Source organism: Myotis daubentonii, chromosome 13 (assembly GCF_963259705.1).
Source record: "Myotis daubentonii chromosome 13, mMyoDau2.1, whole genome shotgun sequence".
Classification (NCBI taxonomy): domain Eukaryota; kingdom Metazoa; phylum Chordata; class Mammalia; order Chiroptera; family Vespertilionidae; genus Myotis; species Myotis daubentonii.
Window position 1 is genome coordinate 10,481,402 of NC_081852.1, and position 25,494 is coordinate 10,506,895.

Genomic DNA, 25,494 nt, shown 5'->3' on the forward strand with positions numbered 1-25,494 from the left:
CCCTAGTATAGTTATAAACTCACGTTGCCTTTCCTATATCCAGGCTCCTCTTTACAGCTATTCTCAGACATTTATAATTTAATAGAAAAATACTCAAATCTGAAACTTCTTAGAAATTTCCATAAGGTAGTACTGTAAATTCATAAAGTCCCATCCTTAAATGTAAGGTATACTTACCAATGGTCAGGAAATCTGATCGGTACTGACAAGTCATTCCAAAGCCAAAATCTCGCCAAAAGCCTGAATCCTTTTTGTGAACCTTATGTTAGAGAAAGATAAATAAATGAAATTAGTCCCTTAAGGACTAGAAAAAGTTTTAATCAACAATAAAAAATTAATGCTTTCCAAATAATTTTCCAGTCATTTATATAACTGATAATGAAAACATTTATATTATTAAATCCTTATAAAACCAAAAAATATACACAGTGGGGAAAAAGGTTTACAGTTGTTTATATGGAAAATAATAATTAGTAACTAATAATACAAGAATAAACTCTGTGTTTTGCATATTCACAACTATAAACCTACTCTTTCCCCACACCTTGTTAAGTAATCCCCAGAAGCAAGGATCTGGCCGCTTTCAATATATTTGAATTCAAGCCCTGTACAAGGTGCAAGCTAAGGTTACTAATAATCAAGCAGTGTGGGGCCTGACCTCAAGGGCCTTCATTCAATCTAGGAGCACAACAGATGCACATACTGTAATACACTGTGATCAAGTGTACAGAGTGTGCCTTATTTGGTGCCTACACAGCATCCATTCCCCTATTCCCTTCCTGAGTATGTTCAGTTTTGGCCCCATGCAACCATGAGTTTCAACTAAACTCCTTCCACCTGTACCTTCAGAAGGGGCACTGAGGGCTCTATGCCAATCTGACAGTCTCACCCCACTTAAGTAAGGAACTGGTTCATTAACAGGCTTTAGAAAAAAGGGGAGGGTTGTTGAGAACTTTAGAAAACAAAGCCTCCTGTCCCTTTGAGAAAGCTAAAGAAACTAGAGAAGAAACTTGCTCTTTTTGGATGGTGTAGGGCAGAAGTCAGCACATTTCAGCTCTGGGCTAAATCTGGCCTGCCACCAGGTTTTGTAAATACTATTATTGGAATACAGTCATACTCATTTGTTTACAAATTTCCTATGGCTGCTTTCATGTTACAATGGTAGAGTTGAATAATTGCAACAGGGACTGTATGGCCTGTAAAGCCCCAAATATTTTCTATGTGGCTCTATACAGAGTAAGTTTGCCAATCCCAGGTGTAGGATATAGCAACGTTTGGAACTGCTACAGTCCTTTTCCACCATGAGGGAAACCAGCTTTGAAATAAAGCTGTCACTTCTGAAGTCCAAGCAAAGAAAGAAACTCAGGGCTTTGATGATACTGAGTCCCCAGAATCAAATAAGTTGAAGCCTGATAACCCTCTTTTATTTTACTGATACTCCACTGCACATCAATGTGTTTAATCTGTGGACATAGTTCTGGGAGCTGGGACACAGCAGTGAGTAAGAGGTGACAGAGATCCTGCCTCTTTCATGTCACTGGTTTTCCCCGAGTGTCTGGCTGATCTTACTTAACTGCTACTCACCCTTGTTACAAAATCACTGTTCAAAACCCACGGCTGTTAGCTATGATCACAGGGGCCTCTCTTCAGTAACAGTGGAGGGAGGCTGAACATGGTCTAGGGTACAACGTATCAACAGCAGCTCATCTTCGAATTCTGGGGCTCCCTATCCTCCCTACAACTCAATATTCTCAGTACCCTGCCCCAACTTTCTGGCTCCAGGGACTATGCAGACTGCCTCAGACTGCAGGCCAATCTCTGGGATGCCTGCTGCTTAGCAACCCCCTGGAGAAGCAAGAATACATATTCCACCATGTCCTCCTGAACATGTTCCAGATTGTTCGCTCCTCCATTAATCCTTTATCTACTGCCACTTTACAGAGATTTCTCAAACTTTAGACTATTAAGGGCAATTCTCTAATTTTCCAATATGAATATGCTTTTTTCTTTTTAATTCATTTTTACAAAGGATGCTAGATAAGGCAGATATGGGTGCTTGATTTGCCATTTTTACCCCATTTGTATCAATATTCCTAAGTAATAAGATATAGGTAGATGTGTATGTGTGTGTGTGTATACATTCTTTGCCAGGTATTGGTATGAAGATATACTGGTCTCATAAAATATATTAAGTGGATCATATGGCATTAATATTACCTCTTCTTTGAAAATTTGGAAAAACTCACTAACAAAACATTAGTGAGTTTTTCCAAATACTAACATCAGCTTTTATAAAACACTAACAAATTTAGCTCATATTAATGGTTTATAAATTCTCAAATATTTCTTTTTATTTAGAATTTTTAAAACATATATAAAATTCATTTTCTCAATGTTTTCTTATAAATTTCAATGCTGTATTTTCCTTTTTACCTTGAATTTACCTACTATATGATTAAAATTGTTTTTGCACATAATAAATAACCTCCTATATTTGTCAAACTATTATTTTTGATTCATGAGTTTATGCCTTTATATTTTTTCCCTCTGAGTTATTCAATTTTTTAGCAGCTTAAATTGATTTCTTAGTTCATTTGTTTCCATTTTTCCCTAATGTTAACAATAAAGAATTAGGCTAAATGCAATATAGTATTCTGGACTGGATCCTGGAACAGGAAAGGGATTAGTAGAAAAACTGGTGAAAGCCTAATAAATTCCTTAGTGTAGCTAGTAGTAACTTAGCAATATTAATTTTTTAATTTTGACAAATGTACCATGGTTACATAAAATGTTAAAATTAGGGGAAACTGGGTGAAATCTAGGAACACTTTATACTATCTTCCCACCTTTTCTGTAAACCTAAATTATTCTAACATAGTAAGTTATTTAAAATTAAAAATTCATCCTATATAATAAAAGCCCAGTGACCGAAAAGCGGAATGACCATGACAACCGGTCTACCAGTTGCTATGACACACACTGACCACCAGGGGACAGATGCTCAATGCAGGAGCTGCCCCTGGTGGTCAGTGCACTCCCACAGTGGGAGCGCAGCTTGGCTAACTGGGATGAGCAGACGCTCAGAGGGCGGGTCCACAGCTCCTAGGCTGACTGGGATGAGCAGCGCTCCCACAGCGGGCTGATCCCCACAGGCCACACCCCCACCAGTGCATGAATCCCATGCACCAGGCCTCTATTGTAACTATAACTATTATGCTGATATAAGTACCAGTATAAGTTCCGACATGTGACATTCCCATGCCATGACTTTTTAAGTAATTTCCTATAGTATGTTATTCCTTTTTAGTTATCTAATAGTTTTAATTTCTAGTTAAAAAGGTTTTTAAAATTTATTTCTAGGATTACTAAAAATATGTTGGCAAAAATAACTAAAATTTTCACATTCTGAAACATGAAGTTTTCTCTGTGGTCCAAACTTTTTTTTCCTCTGGAATGAGAGAATTCTAAAATAATAAATATGAAAATATTTTATGGGGATAGCAAAGAGAGACTATGAAAATGTGTTTATAATAACTACAGATTTTTATTGAAATTTTGTTTTCTACTTATGAAACAAATATAAAGGAACCTAGAAAGGATCTTTGTGGCCTTTCATAATACAGCGATAGTCTTACCAGCTGCTGCTCCACGGGAGGGGGCACATTCTGATTGGCATAAACAATGGCAGGGTTGTAAAGACTGAACACCACAGGGTAAAACACCTTCTTACCTATAAATTAAAATATACATCTATATCACACAAGGTCATAAAATGAAGAACTGATCTATATTACAATATCTACTAATATTATGTTATTATGTTAAAGTCTTTCTTTGATCCCATATGATGATTTTATTATATCAATATTGTATTTTATTAATATTCAGGCTATTGAACATCCTACTGACTTGATAAACATGATGATGATTTTATAACATATCAGTAGGCCAGGCCAAGGAATTATAACCTTGAAAAACAACAGAGGAAAAAAACACACTAAAGCGTGCTCCACACATTTATTCCCTTGACTTTGGAGAGATACACAAAGCTATTTTCTCAGCTATTCATTAGGTGAGCCATTTATTACTCATTATTTCATCTAATTAGCAGGAATATACAGGTTAACTTTGGCAGTCACCAAGAAACTTATGTTAAATTCACCCTTCAGAATTAACCATAGAAACAGTTAGTAAATCCAAAGAATACTGTACAGAGAATAGAAATATAGAGAATAATGAAAACACAGAACTACAGATACATTTGAACAAGATTTGGAAAAGTTGGAAAGGTAAGAATAAAAAATACCTGATGTACAGCCCCTGCAGAAAGTCTTGTCATTATCATTCAGCTTGATAGCACTGAAGGGACCTTAACAGCTAACTAACTAGCTCATCTCCCCTTAACGGGGAACCCCTTGCTAAGACCGGCCTCAATCAGATGAGATACTATAAAGTGCTCAGTAGTTGTCAAGGACCCTGTATGTAAGGTAGCTGCCTTCTTATTACAAGAATCCTAGCAGATGCTAATCTTACTTTCCTTAAAACCCACTTAGGGATGAGGAGCTCAGTCTCCCAGAGGCAAAACTATTTCTGGATATAAAACCATTTCTTTCACATTGAGCAAATATCTCCTTCAACTTACACATTTTGAATTTCATGCTGTCTGGTGTAACAAAAGTAAACCTAACCCTTGCTTACTCAATAGGCTCTAAGAGAGTTCCTGACATCCCACCAAACTAATTAATAAGGTGGTAATAATTTGCATGATATAAATAGTTCTACATTGAAAAAACCCACTATGAGATTCTTAAAATACAGAAAAGCTTTTCATTTCAAGATTTAAGTTACATTTAAAAGCATTTATAGATTTTATTTATAAAAATGCCATTTGCTCATACATTCAAAAGTATCTATAACATAAAGCAAACTATAGTAAATCATGCCACATGCATAGTCTGGAGACCAAGCATGTGTGAATGCCCGTGTGTGTACCGGTGCCATCACCTGACATGGAGTGCTTTTGACTCCCATATCTCCACACAGCTGACTTGGCTCTTTATCTGATGGGTGCTGCTTCCTCCTTGTCAATTTCAAGACTTTTTATTTCTTTGCATTTGTTTATTTGCATTCAAATGTAGACATTAGAATTTGGCCATAAGAGAACAAGGCGTATGAACTTCAGAGGGACAAATTTTCACCTTTTGACTTAATATTGTTAAATTATACCTAATATAACTTTTATAAAACATAATGAACTTAATTAAAAATATGCAACATGCTGACCTTGTTCTAAATTCTACACTCAGCTCATCTACTATCATTTTACGCACCTGGCTCAGCATTTAACCGGCAGCTGTTAAGGAATTCGGCTGAGAAATATATATCAACATCACAGAAAAACATCAAGACCTCTCCCTTGTCCCAAGCTCGGGCACCCACATTTAGTCCTCGTCCACGATTAAATTCTTCATTCAATGAGACCAAGGTGTAATTGTGAAAATTAGACTCACTATGAGGAAAGCACATATAACAAATTATAAGTCCCACTTCAAGTTTAACAACTCTCTTCCTTCATTACAACTTACAATGACATTTCAGATAATATTATGTTGGTTCTACATTCATATAGGGAAAGGAAATCATCAGCCTCATGTGTATAATCATCATCAGGGACATATCTTCACTAAATGCCCACCTGTGAGGCAACATGATGGTGGTGTGAGGCTTATACATGTTGAGGGACCACTGCCCTTCAGAATCATAAAAGCCTATTGGAGAAGATAAGAACTGTACACATGGAAAAATAGCCATAATGTTTGGTAATAAGTAATACATTCCACATGAATGATACAAAGAATGCTCTTCTATTGAGTTTCAGATCTTTGCTCAAATGTCCTCTTAGAGAGCTACCCTCATACCCTATGGGAAGTAGCTCCATCCTCCTCTTTTATCTCTATCCCTTGCCCAGCTTAGCTTTTCTTAGTCCCACCAGACATAGTTGAGTGTCTCCCCACTGGAATGTAAGCTCTATGAGAGCAGGGATTCTGTTTTGCTCATTACTATGGACACAGTGTCCCTCATAGAGCAGGAGTTTAGTATATGTTTGCTGAATAAATGAATAAACGGCGGTTCTGAGAAACAAAGTTTGCTTCTATCTGGAGTAGAGATGATGTTAGAATTAGAATTTGTTATGCCTTGGTTAAAATCCTGAATTCAGTGGTGAGTAAAGTTGTTCCAATTAATTATTCTCAAAGGCAATGAGGTAAGAAAGTATAAAACATTTCAAAGAACAGGGATCAGATGAATCAAATTGGCAGAGGGATCCTAGAATGGGAACAGTGAGAGAAAAACAGAAAAGGGTCAGAGGGAGGAGTTCCTTCCATGAGAAGGTAAAGATCTTGGTCAGTGTCCTAAAGGCAAGGAATAGTCAGGGTTTTGCCATCAGGGCAGTGGTTCTCGCTGTGAAGTCCCTGCACGCGGAGCATCAGCTTCCCCTGCACACGTCAGAAATGCAAATTCTCAGGTTTCACCCCAGACTCCTGGATCAGATGCTAGTGGGGTAGCTGAGCATCTGTGTCTTAACAAGCCTTCCTGGTGACTCTGATGTTAAAAATGGAGAAATGCTGCACTAGAGTATGGTCGGATCAAAAAGGAACTTTCAGAAAGGACACTCTTACCATAATATAGACTGGGAAACGGAGAGATGGAAGCAAAGGCTCAAGTAGTGTATGGAGTGGACTCCAAGTGCTCTGAGTGGCCATGCTCCCCTTCTTAGGGGATATAAATCTCTCCCTACTTTTGGGGAAACTGCTGATCAACACCTCACACTCCCAGCAGCAAGTAGAGGAAGTAATCATAGAGCACCCCAATCACAATAATTTCCTAGGAGCAGGGACCAGATTCAAGCTGGGCTAATCACAATACCCCCACCTGGCCATAATGATTGGCTCAAGAGTGGGCAAAGTTCTTCGCTGGGATTTTCTCAACTGGATGTGGGAGAAAGCTCTTTCCTCTCTGATGGCAAAGCTGAGAAGAAGTGAGCCAGAGCTGCCAACAGCCATACACCTCACATGTGGAAGAAGACAATCTGCAAGTGGAGAATAAAGTCAATATGCAAAGAAAACCAGACAAGAAGACAAGAGAATTTGTGTAATTTTCAATTCTCTGGTTCCCTAAAGATATCAAAGCTGTTTCGGTTTTCTTCTCCAAATTTGGTTGTAATGACCTCTTTAGTTTGGCGAATTATTCAAGATTCGTCAATAACACTAATTTTCCTTAAGCAAGCTCAAGACAGGTTTCCATCATTTACCATAGAGGAGTTTTGATTAATGCAGCTGAAGGAATACCAATGTGAGTGCTTGCCACTTAGTAGGTGGCCTAAAAATGGTGAGGAGGGAAGAGAAGAAGGGAAGAAATGAAGCGGGGGAGGGAACCTGGGTGGTGACAGCAGCAAGGAAAGGACCAAGAGGAGGAACTGACTAATCAGAGGTAGAGAAAGTGAAAGATGTGGGCTCTCAGACATCAACATCTCAGGGGATCATGAGAATGGTCTTAGTCTGAACTGAAAGAGTGCCATCAGGAGGAGAAGGCAATGTTTGTTTTTACACATCAATGCTATGAGAGAGCCCTTAGAAATAGGGACTACAATTTCCTCTTCCATGCCCAGTCCTATTCCTACTACCCGTTAGGCTCCTAAGCAGGGTACCTCAAACATAGCTGGTGGGACTCAGTGAAAGTTATTTGAATGGCCAACCAAATCTGCACTCCTAGGGAGTGTCCACAACTAGCAGAAAGGCAAAGAAGCAAGTAAAGGATACAGAATTGGTGTAGTCAGAAAAGAAAATCAACTTAATAGCTTACATTACAAAATATTTATATTTACAAAATATTTACATTTTACAAAGAGCAGAGGAACGTTTCAAGAAGAAAGTACTCATCAGGTGTCAAATTAAAAAAAGTAATGAAAGAGAGAACCAAGATGGCGGAATAGGTAAACACCGGAAATTGCTGCCTCCCACAACAACTTCAAAAATACAACTAAAAGACAAAACGGACATCATCCAGAATCACAGGAAGGCTGGCTGAGTGGAAATTCTACAACTAGAAGGAAAGAGAAAAGCACACTGAGACTCAGAGGAGGTGCGGAAGTAAAGTGCAGAGGTACGGAGGCGTACGCGGCAAGGGCTGGCAACTGAGGACTCGGCTGTCTTTCTGAATTGGGAGGGAGTCACAAGCTCCCGACTGCTTGAACTCCAGTTCCAGGAAGTCTCTGGGGACACAGACTCATATGGAGAGAAACTGGACTGTCTGGCAGTGGGCAGAACTCAGAACTCGAGGGCAGCTTTTTCTCAGAGGTGCTTGCAGCGATTACCGGGACGCTGAGACGCCGGGCCTCTTAGGGCAGGGCTGAGGATCAGCCATAGTTGCTTGCTCCGCCCTGTTAATTCCCTGAGACCCCGCCCCACCCAAGCTGCGGCAGAGGCTTTTGCATATGAATGCCCTGGCCCTTTGCAATCTGAAAATTACCTAACATATAGCAGCTGGGCCAGACAGACCCAGAACTTTCAAGAGAAGGCCCAAGGCCCCAAAGCAGCTTGCATTGCTTCACAGCTGGGCCTCATCTGGGCACCTCCAAACCCCAAACAAGGAAGGGGAATCTGTAGATCTCTTCGTAGCTCCTGCTGGGTAGCTTCATGCAGAGGCTAAATTAGCACCTCCTTAGATTCAAGAGCCAGTGTACCCAGTTGTCAGAGTGGGACCATCCAGATTACAACTCGTCAGATCCATAAGGGAAACACTCAGGGGGCAGACTCAGTGAGCACCAAATCCCCACTGAAGCAAGTCTTGCCCCAGAAGGGTGTCTTCAGCACAGAAGTTCTCCCACCTTAGACACAGCTGATTCTCACAGCCAACTGGCCTGGAGGTCAATTCCTCCCAGTGATAACTACAACAATCAAGGCTTAACTACAACAAGACCGTGCACAAAGCCCACAAAGGGGTGCACCAAGAGTGTCCACCTCAGGTAATTGGAGAGGCTGAGCCACTGGGCCCTATAGGACACCTAGCACACAAAGCCACTCTACCAACACAGGGGAGCATAAAAAATGCGGAGACAAAGAAACAGGTCACAAATGACAGAAATGGAGAAAAGCAAACTACTGGATATAGAGTTCAAAACCACGGTTATAAGGTTTTTCATGAATTTTCTAGAAACTGCTGATAAATTTAGTGAGACCCTAGAGGATATGAAAGAAGACCAACTAGAAATTAAGCATACACTGACTGAAATAAAGAATAATATACAGAGATCCAACAGCAGACAAGAGGATCGCAAGAATCAAGTCAAAGGTCTGAAATACGAAGAAGCAAAAAATACCCAACCAGAAAAGCAAAAAGAAAAAAGAATCCAAAAATATGAAGATAGTGTAAGGAGCCTCTGGGACAACTTCAAGCGCACCAACATCTGAATTATAGGGGTGCCAGAAGAAGAGAGAGAGAGCAAGATATTGAAAACCTTTTTGAAGAAATAATGACAGAAAACTTCCCCTACCTGGTGAAAGAAATAGACTTACAAGTCCAGGAAGAGCAGAGAACCCTGAACAAAAGGAATCCAAAGAGGACCACACCAAGACACATCATAATTAAAATGCCAAGGGCAAAAGACAAAGAGAGAATCTTAAAAGCAGCAAGAGAAAAACAGTCAGTCACCTACAAGGGAATACCCATACGACTGTCAGCTGATTTCTCAACAGAAACTATGCAGGCCAGAGCGGAGTGGCAAGAAATATTCAAAGTGATGAATACCAAGAACCTACAACCAAGATTACTTTATCCAGCAAAGCTATCATTCAGAATTGAAGGTCAGATAAAGAGCTTCACAGATAAGAAAAAGCTAAAGGAGTTCATCACCATCAAACCAGTATTATATGAAATACTGCAAGGTATCCTTTAAGAAGAGGAAGAAGAAGAAAAAGGTAAAGATACAAATTATGAACAGCAATATTTATCTATCAACAAGTGAATCTAAAAATCAAGTGAATAAAAAATCTGATGAACAGAATAAACTGGTGAACATAATAGAAACAGGGGCATAGAAAGGGAGTGGACTGACAATTCTTGGGGGGAAAGAGGTGTGGGGGTGCAGGAAGAGACTGGACAAAAATCATACACCTATGGATAAGGACAGTGGGAGGCGTAAGGGCAGAGGGTGGGGTGGGAACTGGGTGGAGGAGAGCTATGGGGGGAAAAAAGAGGAACAACTGTAATAATCTGAACAATAAAGATTTAATTAAAAAAAAGTAATAAAAGAGGATGACAGAGAAAAAGCTTAATTTGGCAAGTAGGTCCTTAGAGATGAAAAGGCTGAGGAGCTATGGAATTAATAATGGAGTACTAAGGAATTACTAATTCATTCATTCTAACCTCTGAGCACCTACTATGTGCCAGGTACTATACGCATTGTTTGGTTAGAGAACTACTGTCCTGTGAGGTTTAGCTATGAAAGGACAGGAACCTAACAATAGCGACTGGATACTGTAGAGTCCAGGGGAAGTGTTGTAAGGATAAGGGGAGAGTTTACAGGTTGAGAAGGAACTTGGGGAAATGGAAAGACAGGTAACAAGGGACAAGCTCAAGAGATGATACCAAAGCGAAGGGATTAGACTTAGAAAAAGGGAACGAGTTCAACAGGAGGAAATAAAGAAGTAATAAATGGAGGCAAACATATAGAAGTGAGTGGGCTCCAGAGTGAGAGCACCCTGATCATGCCAGGCTGTCTGCTAGGAAGTTAAGTGAAGATGGGTCACTTAGAGGTGCATGAGTGAACCTAGAGGTGAAATGAGGAACTTATCAGCACCATTCACATGCTCAGCCAACTTTTAAACAGCAACTATTCCAAATTAACTCATTAAATATCTGACATTCTCACTCTTCTAACGTTATATAACAAGGACTTCTAAGTGGACATGGCTCACCCACCTTGTAACAGACTCTAGGATGGACTTGACTTTAGACAGTCCTTCTTTACCAAAATACACCACTGTGAGATGAATCCTCTTGTCCTGATGAATACATACGTCCCTAACAGAATTGAAAAATAAAGTTCATTCAAGAAAATATATGAAGCTCTGCTCATTCAGAAAGCAATCACATGAAGCTTTAACAAGAAAATGAATGAGGCATTACTAATTAATTTAAAAGAAAATCACATGAAGTTTTAAGTAAATATAGAAGTGGCAATATTGTTGAATTATTAAAGGCATCATAGCAAATGAATAGCAATGTATATGTCTTAAATGATTGTAATCCTGGAAAGGCCATGGAAGCAATCCAACAACATTGCCACTCTTCAAAACATTTTGGGAACTTTTGCTTTGGTATTGCCTTCAGAAGCAAAATACAAGCTACAGAAAAAATTAAGTCCAATCAGTTCAGAGACAAATAAATATTTATCTTTTGATTTGAGAATTATTTTGTCTTCAGACTGGCTAGTACCAGAGGTTACATCTATCATCAAGGAATATTTGCCATGAATGAGATTTACTGTAAAGAATAATGTAGCTTTTGAAGGCAATTCCAAGAAAGGCAATAAAAAATGATTTAGGAAATCAGATCTCAAGTGAGCTATTTTAAAACGTACAAGACTCATTTGGAAGCATGATTTTTAGATATTCTGCTACACAAGAGTGTTAACTAACTTTTAAATCCATTAATTTCAATATGAGCATAAAGACTGGGCTTACAAAGCATAAAAACTAGCATATTACAGTATTTAAAACATGGCAATTATTAAAACAAATAAGCAAAACTCTCCAGATATAGTTATTCTAATGTGTGGTTAACTTTTAACACTGCAGCATTTTAAAATATCCAAATTAAATGGCAAAAAATTCTTTCAAAAATTGTTAGTCTCTGCTTCCCAACATGGAATAACTTTCTCCCATTTTTAGTTAAATGTTTGTACAGGCAGTCCTCGGGGTATGCCGGACTTGACGTATGTCGTTTCATGGTTGCGTCGCCATCTCCCATTTATTTATTAAAAAAAAATAAGTTCCGTCATTTCAACGTATGTACATATGTACTTTATGTTTTTTATTATTTATTTACAAGTAAAGGTCAGAAATTATCTTTCTTTTAAATTTTTTTTACTGTTTCACTTCATCACTGCTGTGTATGTGCTCCGTGTGAGTGACATAGGTGCTTATGTAGGGGGTTCCGACTTGCACCTGCAGCGAAAATCACGTTAGGTTATGTTGCACTGCAGGAACGGATCTCTGACGTAACCCTAGGACCTACTGTATTTTTAAAATTTATTTTAATTTTAAAATTCAAATTGTCCTTAAGGGAATTTTCTGAGGAGATAGCAATGTTCTATATCTTGATTAGGGAGGTAGCTACATGAGTATACATTTGTCAAAAGTCATGAAACCGGCCTGGCCAGTTTGGCTCAGTGGATGGAGCCTCGGCCTGTGGACTGAAGGGTCCCGGGTTCGATTCTGGCCAAGGGCATGTGCCTTGGTTGTGGGCACATCCCCAGTGGGGAGTGTGCAGGAGGCAGCTGATCGATGTTTCTAACTCTCTATCCCTCTCCCTTCCTCTCTGTAAAAAAAAAAAAAAAAAAAAGTAATGAAAGCCATATACCTAAAATATGTGGATTTTATTGTATGGAAATTATGCCTCAATAGTTATTTTTAAAAATTCAACTTGTCCTAACATGAATTCACATACATTTATAAGGGTCATCAAATGTAGTTTCTCATAGTTGTCACCCTCAATTTACTTCACAGTTCAAATTGTCAGAAACACAATAAGCTACACATGCTTAAACAAAAAGAGAATATCAAAAAGTAAAGTTCCCTAAAGCCTATACAATTATCCTGTAATTCTAAGTAATCATACTCAGTGAAGACAAATAAGTGAAGTGTAATTATTTTTTCAGGCACACTAAGCCAAATCATTAAGCCCTGAGAGTTACCTGAAGTTCTGCATAAATTGCGCAAATGCTTCAGTTCTTTCAGCAAGTGGCACGATTATGTTAATAACTGATCTAGTAATGTCAATCATTTCACTCTTCACTTTCATGAGAGGTCCAAAAGGGCGGAAGAGGGTCACATGTCTATATTCCATAAGGTCTGCTTTCTTAAAAAAGAGTTCATACTGTGTGCCCTTATCTCTCTCAGTGCGGTAATAACCTAAAAGAAAGAGTGAGGGACAAAGATGTCTCCATGTCAAAGTTTATACATTCAATGTGAATACTGATTTTACGCAAAGATCAAAAGTATGAAACCAGATCTGTAGGGTTTTTATCTGTTTGTGAAAATATTTATCCCACTATTTATCCCCACAACTATCTATCTATCTATCTATCTATCTATCTATCTATCTATCTATCTATCTATCTATCTATCTAAAAGCCTAATATGCAAAGTGTCCCCTCGGGAGTTCGACTGACTGGGAGTTCAATAGCTTGCTATGACAAGCGCTGACCACCAGGGTGTGTGTGGAAGCCCTGGTTGCCAGCAGCCAGGGAAGGGAGGCCCCAGATGGCAGCCAGCAGCCACTAAGGACCCTACCCGTGCACGAATTTTGTGCACTGGGACTCTAGTTCCTTTATAAAAGGAGAGGTTAAAAAAAGTTCACTGCTCTGCATATTATTATTCATTCAATCTATAACATATACTTAACATGACAATTATTCCTTTTTACATATGAATTTTTAAATAGTAGAGCCTATTAACCATCTGATGAAAAGAAAGAAATTACTTCCAGCAATATTAAATTCTAGACCTGAGAGTTAAAACTTCTATTGCTTGGTTCAGCTCAACAAAAAATAAATTGAATGCCATTGTGTCAATCACTGGTGGTATAAAGAGGGCTACATGGTCCCAGTTTTGAGTAAGGGTCAGTTTAGTGACGGAGACAGAAAAATAAAGAAATAATAATAGAGTGATAAATATATGTGTGCACATACACACACACACACACACACACACACACACACACACACACACACACTGAATATAGTGAAGTCAGACAAAGAAAAATTAGTATAGATTTAAACATGGTGACTTGAGATGCCTTTGGGAGAAAAACATGAAGTTTACTGGGCTGATTTTTAAGTGTGACACTGAGGAGAAAGGTTAGACCTACAGATGTGTGAGTCACTTTCAACGTCTGGGAATAAAATGGAGATAGACTGTTCCCACTCTTCCTGAGGCTTACAGTCAAGCAGGAACTACAAATCAGAAAATAAGCAATACCATAAGACAAGAACTATGAGAGGGAACACAGGCAGAGGTTACAAGCGCACACAGGAAGCACTGCTATCTTAGACTTGCAGGTTGGAGATGACTTCCCAGAAGTGTCTTCTAAGCTGAAGTCTGGAAAGAGGAATAGGAATTGCTCAGTTGTCAGTAATTATTTTTTGGTGAGAGGAGGATCACAGTGGAAGAAAACCGAGGGACAACATATATTCCACACAGAGAAAAATCTTGTAAGTGACAGAATCCAAGGAAAGTTACAAGCAGAATATAAAACTGGCCTTGGTTCCTTTCTTTTCAGGCAGATGTGAAGACATTTTACATGTTACGTAGTTATCTTTCTCAGCAGCTTTCAATTCTGCTATAAACTACAAACATAGAGTGAAAAGAAAAAAACCTGAGCTTGCAGAAAAACTGGAAGAATTCTGAGAGAAGCAACCCACTGAAAATGGCAGGAAGTGACAGCAGAAAAAAGAGGTGGAAAGGGAGAAGACAGTTGAAATGCCAGAAAAGTATAATGCTTTCCCTGATGGCCTCCAAAAGCCTCAAGGTATTACATTTCAGCATAGCAAGTGACATCCATGCTGATTCAGGGTCAAAATCACTACACTGTTTAGAGTTAAGCAAAGAGAAAGATTTATATCTAAAATGGTTTTAAGCTTGTAAATAAATATTCAGCACAGGATATTAAGATGGAGATGAGTGGGGATCTGTAATTATTCCTGTTTATATCAATCAACAAATATCTCAAATTCGTAGCAGTGTTTCTCAACTTTTGAGTCATGTCCCATCTTGATATATAAAAATCCCATGCCCTTTCTGCAGTTTGTATTAGGAAAATACTTTCCCAAATGCCAAACATGCATTTTTAAATCCATGTATGCCTCCTTGATGTTCTCACACATCTTCTCTCCTCTCTCCAAAATAGAGAATAACCACTAATCTACACAATTAGTTTTTTTCATTACTTTATCAAATGGTTTTTAAATCTTGAGCCTTAGTTCATACATTTTTTAAAAAATATAAGGAACAAGACCAGATAAGAGAGAAATGCAAATACATACACATGTAAATACAGAAACAATCCTAAGAGTTTTCAGCTTGGGTAGTAGTCTTCTGTATAAGCTTAGATTTATTCTATTTCCCTGGTTCTTATTCTCTACTTTATTACAATCATATGATAACTTTTTTCAAAAAGCCACTTCAAACTCCTGGTGGAATGCAGTGGGTAAACACTTAAATGTTTTAATACTGTGGAAAATGACTGACTTATCAGCATACAATCATAGCATTCTGTCATACTAACATAACTTTTTTTCACATTACCTTCTACGAAGTCATTCTCATTAAATATCAGTTTCTCTCCAAGGGGACCATCCTCATCTTCCTGTTCATCATCTTCATCAGGATTATTAATGACCTCCAAGCCAGCTTCAATAACTTCCACCAATTCATCTCTCTTGTCTTTTCTAACTGGCTTTTCCTCAGGATGGCGAGTGAGACCCATTTCCAATTGGAATACTTTCATTAAGGTAAAACTTTCAAAGGGAATGACCCCATACTCACTAGGTAGTTTGGCTCCTATACTAACTTCAGCTTTGTCAATCTGGGAATGAAGAAACTCTAAAAGATCACTAGATGCTTGTTCTTTGTGGCCTTGATAGCCTATGCCATTAGCCCCTACATTCTTTCTTTCTTGTAATGATCTCATCTTCTCACTCATTTCTTGTAATTCTTGCTTTAGTTGGGCAATTTGGCGTTTCAGACTGGTTGCCCTGGTTTGATAGTGTTCTTCTTGCTCCTGTAGTAGGGCTTGATAATACTCTTTACCATAATTTTCTCCAATGACTCCAGGAAGAGATGCATTTCCATCAGTCTGTGGGGCACATTCCAGAAGATACAAAAACAGTACCAAACTACAGAGTAAAGCAAGACCCAACAGCAACCAGTGGGTCCGGGTTTGAAGAATCAATCCTCTTCTAGGCATTCTTATTAATGTGGGCTTGCCAAACGAGATAAGTTCTTTGAGTGTTCATACCTTTAATAAAAGGTTATCAAAAAATTCAAAACAAAATCAGGATTTCATAAAAGGCACCAAAATGAATTCTTCTGTAGCTTAAAAAATTTCTTCCTTTAGCACTCAAGTCTACTTGCAGAAATGAGAAGTTATGCATACTTCCTATATTGTTACCACGATATCCAGAATGAAGAAATCTGATCTACAGAATCAGAAAAATTCCATTATATGGATGGTGACCTTTCTGAAAGAAACAGATCAGAATCAATCAGAATTTTGTTTCCTTAAGTATATCCCCTAATTGTTGGCAGCCTCAGTAAATTTATGTGACAACTATATACTGAGCACCATGAGAGGTATTAATACAATTTAGAATATTAGTAAATTGCGGGAAAAATTATTAAGAAAAATATTTTATAAAACACAAAAATATGACATGTAATACTCCTAACCAGAGTAATGAATTAAAGAAACATTAACATTACTTTTAGCATAGTTTGTGTTAATAGATTCTACTGTTCTCTAATTATTTGGACACTAGAGGCCTGGTGTACAAAATTTGTGCACAGGGAGGTGTGGGGGGGCCCTCAGCCCAGCCTGCACCCTCTTGCAATCTGGGAACCCTTGAAGGATGTCTGACTGCTGGTTTAATCGCAATCCAGGACTGCTGGCTCCTAACTGCTCGCCTGCCTGCCTGATTGCCCCTAACCCCTCTGCCTGCCTGCCTGATTGCCCCTAACCCCTCTGCCTGCCTGCCTGATTGCCCCTAACCCCTCTGCCTGCCTGCCTGATCGCCCCTAAGTGCCTCTACCTGCCCACCTGATCACCCCTAACCACTCATATACCTGCCTGATTGCCCCTAACCACTCGCCTGCCTGCCTCATCACCCCTAATTGCCTCTGCCTGCCTGGCTCATCGCCCCTAACCACTCTGCCTGCCTAACCACCTCTGCCTCGGACCCTGCAGCTTCATCCAGAATGATGTCCAGAAGGTCGTTCAGCTGTCTGGTCTAATTAGCATATTATTATAGATTATACTGCATGTAGCTCTATATTAACATAATATTTCAATCAACACACCATTCCCCACCTATTCCATATCACAACTTGGGTACTGAGTTTCTAGAAATTGTTTTTGTTATATTAATAATGGCTTGATAGATAGATTTAGGTTCTTTCAGTTTACTCAATTCAAGAATTTTACTTCGTTAATTTCTGATTCAAATCAGTCAATCTAAGAGCCTTAAAATTAAGTGAAGGGAAAAACAATTTTAAAAGGTCACAGACATCTGAAAAACACATTAAGAAACATTTTTACATCCAAAATCCTCCAGTAGATTATTTGAGCATTAGATCACATAATTCTTTCAGAGTAACAGATTTCCTACACTTCTGGAAAGGCTTAGAGTCTATATAAAGAAAAAACATGAACATTTTAATGGTTTTTGTTTTGTTTTGTTGTGGTTTTTTTTGCAGGGAAAAAAATAAAAAACCTTTTATAAATTTACAAAATTACATGGTACCATCCATACCACAACCAGCTGTGTGAGCTCTCCCGTGTTTCTCTCTGAACAAAGGATTCTTAACTCTAGAAGTAAAGATGGTTACACTTAGCAGTCAGGAGACAGGGGAGGCCTCTGCCCAGAGAGAACTTCCATTCTAATGAAGTGTTTGTCAAGAAGGGTACGTAATAGTACAGGAGGCTTTTAACAGATGTTCTCTGCCAGTGCAGCAGGACCTATGGAAGATGATCACCAGGAACATGAGTCCTAGTCACTTTCTTACTGATTAGGAAAGCCTGGATGCTTTCTGTGAAAGATGCGGTACTGTGTGTTTTTTGTGGAACATATATGTATAAAATGTAGGATAGAGTCAAACTTCTTATGGTTAGTAGACCACAAACAATGGGTACCCTTAGCCATTTATTGCTTTAGTTAACCAAATGATAACGAAGTAGCTTGAAAAATTTAATTCACCACTGAAATTGCAGTGTATATCACATATAGTTTTGTGTTACAATTATATATACATGTATATTTATAAGATTTCCACATAAAATCTTATATAATAAAGATGTAATATGCAAGTGGTTGTTATGCCATGAAGCATATAACAACAGGATCACGGATCAGCAGGAGGGTGGGGGGCAGCGAGCTACAAGTGGGCGGCGGTGGAGAGCTACAGGAGGGGGCAGGGCAGCAAGCTATGAGGGGGGTTGGGGGGGTGGAGCTACAAGAAGGCGGGGCAGCAGGCGGGGAGCTACTAGCACCCGGATTCATGCGCAGGGCTGTGTATTTATGTGGGTTGAGCTTTACTATGACAACATCTATTTTTCACATTGTAAATTTTGTTTAATTATGATGTAGAAAACAGAACAAAATTTTGGTATTAAGAAATTATCAAGGGAGCATATGAGATCTTACTCCCTGGTGTATGCCATCAGTTTGGCTCAAATAAACTCCTTTTTTTTTTTTAAATTAAATCTTTATTGTTCAGATTATTACATTTGTTCCTCTTTTTTCCCCCCCATAACTCCCCTCCTCCCAGTTCCCGCCCCACCCTCCGCCCTCACTCCCCACCCACTGTCCTCATCCATAGGTGCACGATTTTTGTCCAGTCTCTTCCCACATCTCCCACACCCCTTTCCCCCCCCAAGAATAGTCAGTCCATTCCCTTTCTATGTCCCTGATTCTATTATAATCAACAGTTCATTCTGTTCATCAGATTTATTCACTTGATTCTTAGATTCACTTGTTGATAGATGCATATTTGTTGTTCATAATTTGTATCTTTACCTTTTTCTTCCTCTTCCTCTTCTTAAAGGATACCTTTCAGCATTTCATATAATCCTGGTTTGGTGGTGATGAACTCCTTTAGCTTTTCCTTATCTGTGAAGCTCTTTATCTGACCTTCAATTCTGAATGATAGCTTTGCTGGATAAAGTAATCTTGGTTGTAGGTTCTTGGTATTCATCACTTTGAATATTTCTTGCCACTCCCTTCTGGCCTGCAAAGTTTCTGTTGAGAAATCAGCTGACAGTCGTATGGGTATTCCCTTGTAGGTAACTGAGTTTCTTTCTCTTGCTGTTTTTAAGATTCTCTCTTTATCTTTTGCTCTTGGCATGTTAATTATGATGTGTCTTGGTGTGGTCCTCTTTGGATTCCTTTTGTTTGGGGTTCTCCGCGCTTCTTGGACCTGTAAGTCCATTTCTTTCACCAGGTGGGGGAAGTTTTCTGTCATTATTTCTTCAAATAGGTTTTCAATATCTTGCTCTCTCTCATCTTCTGGCACCCCTATAATTCTGATGTTGGTGCGCTTGAAGCTGTCCCAGAGGCTCCTCACACTGTCCTCGCATTTTTGGATTCTTTTTTCATTTTGCTTTTCCGGTTGTGTGTTTTTTGCTTCCTCGCATTTCAAATCATTGACTTGATTCTCGCGCTCCTCTGGTCTGCTGTCATGAGTCTGTATAATATTCGTTATTTCAGTCCGTGTATGCTTAATTTCTAGTTGGTTCCCCAATATAACATCGAGGGTCTCATTAGTTTTCTTGTAGATCTCATAAAGTTTATCGGCGGCTTCTAAACAGTTCTTGAGAGACCTTAAAAGTGTGGTTCTGAACTCTGTATCTTCCATTGACAATTTTGTCCTATTTCTTTGTCTCCGCATTTTGTTATGCTTCCTTGGTGCACCCCCTAGTGGTCTTTGTTCGCAGTCTTATAGTTAAACCTTGATTGTTGTAGCTAATACCAGGGAGGGTTTGACCTCCAGGCCAAGTGGCTATGAGAATCAGCAGTGAGAGAACTTCTGTCCTCTAGGGAGGTGCTAATCTAGCCTTTGCCTGAGGCTATCTGGCAAATGCCTCTGTGCAGGGCTTGGGCGGGGCGGGTAGCACAGGATCAACAGGGTGGGCCGGAGAGAGCAGTTATGGCGGCTCTCAGTCCTGTCCCCAGGGGCTCTGCCTCTCTGAGTCCCAGCACCCGCTGCAAAGCTCGGAGAGAAAGCTGCACTCGCTCTGACCGAAGCCAGACAGTCCCGCTTCTCCCGTTTGAGTCTGGGTCCTTAAAGACTCGCCTGTATCTGGATCTCAGAGTCTGCGACTCCCTCCTGATTGAAAACGCCAACCTCGCCCTCTGCCGCCAGCCCGCTCTGCGCACTCCGCACCTCAGAATTTGACTTCAGCACTGCGCCTCCTCTGAGTGTCCGTATGCGTTTCTCTTTCCTCTTAGTTGTAGGACTTCCACTCAGCCAGCGTTCCTGTGGTTCTGGGTGATGTCCGTTCAGTTTTTTAGTTTCATTTTTGAAGTAGTTGTTCAAAGCAGCAAACTCCGGCGTTAACCTATGCCGCCATCTTGGTTCTTCCTGGCTCAAATAAACTCTTAAAAATTCTCTACACATTGGCGTTTAATTGGCATAGTGTGACAGAATTCCGAAGAAGCCCACCCAGGACCATGCTGTGGCCCTGGGCCGATACTAGGTAAAGCAAGGGCTCATTGTACCCCACAGACTCTCCACTTTGTATCAAGTGAACCTGGGTGAATCCTGGGCCTCCTTGCTTTAAGTAGCAGGCCATGATTTTATTTGAACTGTTTTTAGAAAATCTTTGAGGTAGATAATGGTTGAGATAACCCGGGGAGAGGGGAAAAAAAGTTGGTTGCTGCTTTTAATTTCAGCTTTTTGATTGGATTGCTTACTGAGAGTCTGAACAAAATCTTTGCTAATTAAATGAGAGACTGAGCTCTCTTTAGCTCTGAGAGAGAAAGAACACTTGCTCCTCAACCCATTAACAGTTGCTCCACACCCAAATCCAGAGAGGCAGAGAAGGTGCCAGTGAGGTAGTGCAGCTAATCCCAGAGAAGCATGCAGGACCCTGGGAGGACAGAGAGCCTTGAAATGGGTTCACCCTGAGAGAGGGGGCCTGAGAGAGGGGCCCTGCCTTGGAAAGCATCGCTATTTTTGCTGCATTCGATAAGCTCTTGCTGTCCCTTGTTTGAGTATTCTTAGGTGGCAAAGAATCTTTGTGGGGTTTCCAGAAAAAAAACTTTCTCTAGGGTATAAAGCAGTCCTATAAAGATATCCACTGCAATTAGCTTGTCTGGAGGTGTGCATGTTTTCCCTAGAACTTTGTTCACACTCTACAGATCTCAAAATGACCTTGGGAAATCATGCCACCCAGGCCAACAAGGCCCACCACAGTCAGCCTCCCATTTATAACTATGGCCAAAATGAGGGTCCTCTGATACTTTAAAGGATTATTTGCATGCACAATTAGGAATAGCTGGCTATAAAATTAGGCAGAGTGAATAAAAACATCATATTTAATTGGTCTCTTGAATCTTCAAAAAGAATATATAAATAAATAGATCACCTATGATGTTGTTTAGGTGTCAACACAATTTTTTTGTGGTATTAAAAATGGCTGTCTTTACAGCCGATCAATGATCCTCTCTCATCATTGGTGTTTCAATCTCTCTTTCCCTTTCCCTTCCTTTCTGAAATCAATAAAAATGTATTTTAATCAATCAATCAATCAATCAATGGCTGTCCTTATTTTAAAAGGGAGAAGGTCATTTGGAACTTGACTTGTCAAGGACAGATATGAATTGTAAATGCCTCCTAAACAGAATTTAGATTCAACTGTTCTCTCTTTGTGTCTGTCTGTGTCTATATATATGTGTGTTATAAATGTGAGATAATTTTCTACCTCTGGATGGTACTGTTAAAATGAATTTAAAGACAACCACTTGCGAGAATTGAGTATTTTAAAATTCTCAGAAATATAGAAACTAACTCAAATGCTTTTCAAGTATACATGATCTAAGGTTAATCCTTAGTAAATAAAAACTTGCTTAAGTTTATTGCTTTAAATAAAACATGTTTTTATTTTGCCTGGGTTTTACAAAAATAAGTCATTGTTAATAACTGACGTTTATGTCTATATAAAATGTTTTCAGAGGTTATAAAATGTCCAGTTAAAGAATGCTTTCCAGCCCTGACTAGGTTTGGCCTGTGGGCTGAAGGGTCCCAGGTTCGATTCCAGTCAAGGGCATGTACCTTGGTTGCAGGCACATCCCCAGTAGGGGGTGTGGAGGAGGCAGCTGATCGATGTTTCTCTGTCATCAATGTTTCTAACTCTCTATCCATCTCCTTTCCTCTCTGTAAAAAAATGAATAAAATACATTTTTTTTAAAAAGAATGCTTTCCACTAGAAATTGATATTTTCATTAGAAATTGGAGGTTTTAAGGGTTAAAAGTCTCAATATAGACAGAAATAAAGTGTTCCAGAAAGGCCCCTGAAATATGTCAAAAGACTTGTCTTTTATGGTAAATTGCAAGGGAAAATCAGAGGAAAAAATATGAAGAGTTAGGGCTATGGAAAACCCAACACAGCTGCTTGGTTTTTCCCTGCTCCCTGGCTCCCCATTTTCCAGTTTTTGCATTCTTTCATGCATCACAATGCATTTAAGCTGAACTTAGATGAAGAAACTTATGGGCTGACATTACCGAAAGGAGGCATCTTACACTATCACCAAGGTTTGATAGAGTCATTTCAAGACAATGCCAAGTTGGTAACTGCGTCCTTTCACAGTGAATTCCCAGGAGACAAAGACTTTAAAATTTGATTATTGAAAAGGACATCAAATAAAAGATACTCTCCAACTCCATTAGAAGGGGCCTTATCAGGCACCTAACCACAAATGGACATCCACCCATCTCTGATACTCACTTCCACTTACCACAGTCATCAAAGCCCTCTAGGGTGAGAAACTGCTGACATCAGAAGTAGACAGCTATCCCAAGACATCGACAAACCTGTATACCTATGGATTGATACTGAACTCAGAATCCATTTTGTTTGACTGTCATAATAAGTTATTTGTTCTTTGGGTTTTTCTACATAGTTCAGCTGTTTATGATTACTGAGCATGTATAAGAAAACTGTTAGTACTCTTTTCACGAGTTATGTAATTGTTATATTAGATATCAAATACAGAAAAATGAGACAGAAGGCAAAACCTGGATCATGATAGTCATAAGACAGAAATGGTCCAGAGTGTTTTTTTCCTAATGAAGGTCATAAGACCTGTCTTCCATTTACCTGCCCTTTCCTTTTGGGGGGAAAATTTGGCCTCAGTTCAGATCATATGGTTCCAGTATTGCCCCGTCCCCAGTGGTCAACAAGACGAAGTCAATACTAAGACTTCCTAGGAGTGAGCCTTCCTAGCACTGTGAGAACACACTGTCTAACCAAAAAGTCAGTCATCAATGCATTCATCATGTTGATTTATTACCAAAAGGGGAAACTGTGAATGAAAAAAAAAGGGGGTTCTATAGAAAGTAACCTTACATAGTGATCTGATTGTGTTGTAATTATCTATATTAATAAAAGAGTAATATGCTAATTAGACCGGGAGACCTTCCAGACAAAGCCTGGGGCTTGCCTGGCCTGCAAACCACCCCCAAACGGCCCTCAGCCCCTTGCCCAGGCTGGCCGTACCCCCTGCAGAGACCCTCCTCATCCTGATGGGGGCATGGCCAGCCTGCAAACCTCCCCAGTCCCTCGCCCAGGCCAGCCCTGCCTCCCAAGGGGACACCCACCCTGATCCTGGAGCCTCTTCAGGGCAGACCAGCTGGCCCCCACCTGTGCACCAGGCCTCTATCTATACTAATAAAAGGGTAATATGCTAATTAGACTGGACGTCCTTCCAGACAAGGCCATGGTGACGGGGCCAAGGCAGAGGCAGTTAGGGGTGATCAGGACGGCAGGGGAGAGCAGTTAGGGGGATCAGGCTGGCAGGGGATGCAGTTAGGGGTGATCAGGCCAGAAGGGGGGCAGTTGGGGGCGATCAGGCCAGCAGGCAGAGTGGTTAGGGGTGATCAGGCAGGCAGGCAGGTGAATGGTTAGGAGCCAGCTGTCCCGGATTGCGAGAGGGTGCAGGCCAGGCTGAGGGACACTCCCCCCCCCCCCCCCATGCACGAATTTCGGGCATCGGGCCACTAGTACATATATATGATCTCCACAGAATTGTATTTATACATTTTTCTGTTATATTTTGATTGCCATCATTCTATGCAATGTGTTGGTATCATAAATACGGCTCACTCATAGCACAGATTTAATCCCAAGCAAACTTCTAAGCATAAACTGCAGATAGTTAAGTGTTCTGAGGAGAGAATGGGATATACTGTGGAGACAAAAAAATAAGCTGTTAAAGATGTGGAATACAAACTCAAAGATCTCAGAGTTGCAAAAAACTTTAGAAGCCATCAATTCTTACTTTCTAAAACAGACTAAAGAGACTTTCTCTTATAGCCCAGATGGAGTAACAGGGACCAGATTTACTCTCACACTTGAAATAACCAAAAACAAACAAACAAAAAAACCCGCCAAATATGAAACAATGGTTTCAAGATACTGAATACTGGTAATAAAAGAGAGTGATCACTGGAGAAACAAGAAACAATTGCCCAACTTACTGCCTTAGTTCCAGGACATAGCAGAACCTAAGCAGAGCCCAACAGACTCCTTAAGCTGATGAGATGGAGCTGACAGTCTGGGCAGACCAAGGCAACTAGGTTCACAGGATACAATCTGAGAGGTGAGATCTGCACAGAGAGAGAACTCCAGAGATCTGAAGAGGACAGTCTTTGGGAATTCAGCAGAGCACTGATAAGTGCAGGCATGTGAAGAAATTGATGCTAAGGAAAGAACCACACAAAAAGTTAGAGGACGCAGAACTCAGCACTCATATAGGGCCAGGAATAGTGCACGTTCCCACCAGACAGACTGAAAAACCTCCCAAATTCATGGGGAAATGAAATGGGAAGAGTATTCAAAAGGGTCTTGTCTCTAGACTAAACATGGTTCTGGTCCTGCCTAACAAATCTTTTAAAAAAAATCATTTTGAATTCTCAATTACAATTGATTCATATTATTATATTAGTTTTAGGTGTACACCCCAGTGATTAAAAATAACTTACTAAATGATCATCCTGATAAATCTCACACAATACACAGTTATTAGAATATTACCAACTATGCTGTATTTTACATCCCCATGACTATTCCATAACAACCAATTTGTACTTCTTAATCCCTTCACCTTTTTTACCCATCTCCCAACCCCCCTCCTATCTGGCATCCATCAAAAAGTTCTCTGTATCTATGAGTTTGTTTCAGTTCTGCTTGTTATTTATTTTGGTTCTTAGATTCAATTGTTGA

General features: G+C 39.7%; 1 protein-coding gene across 3 annotated transcripts in view; it reads right to left on the minus strand.

Moving 5' to 3' along the window:
• The window catches only part of CSGALNACT2 (chondroitin sulfate N-acetylgalactosaminyltransferase 2), a 41,605-nt gene that overhangs the window by 8,219 nt on the left and 7,892 nt on the right, over positions 1 to 25,494 (minus strand). The window contains exons 1-7 of one of the 3 annotated variants that reach the window (XM_059662165.1): positions 22,326 to 22,427; positions 15,585 to 16,519; positions 12,974 to 13,190; positions 10,978 to 11,079; positions 5,331 to 5,509; positions 3,636 to 3,730; positions 178 to 259 (exon numbers count right to left, since the gene is read on the minus strand). In XM_059662165.1, the coding sequence (XP_059518148.1) occupies positions 178 to 259; positions 3,636 to 3,730; positions 5,331 to 5,509; positions 10,978 to 11,079; positions 12,974 to 13,190; positions 15,585 to 16,245 (1,336 nt within the window). In that variant the 5' untranslated portion in view covers positions 16,246 to 16,519; positions 22,326 to 22,427. Of the gene's footprint in view, positions 1 to 177; positions 260 to 3,635; positions 3,731 to 5,330; positions 5,510 to 10,977; positions 11,080 to 12,973; positions 13,191 to 15,584; positions 16,520 to 22,325; positions 22,428 to 25,494 lie in introns of those variants that run through there. The other 2 variants (XM_059662166.1, XR_009448347.1) reach the window with 2 other exon arrangements.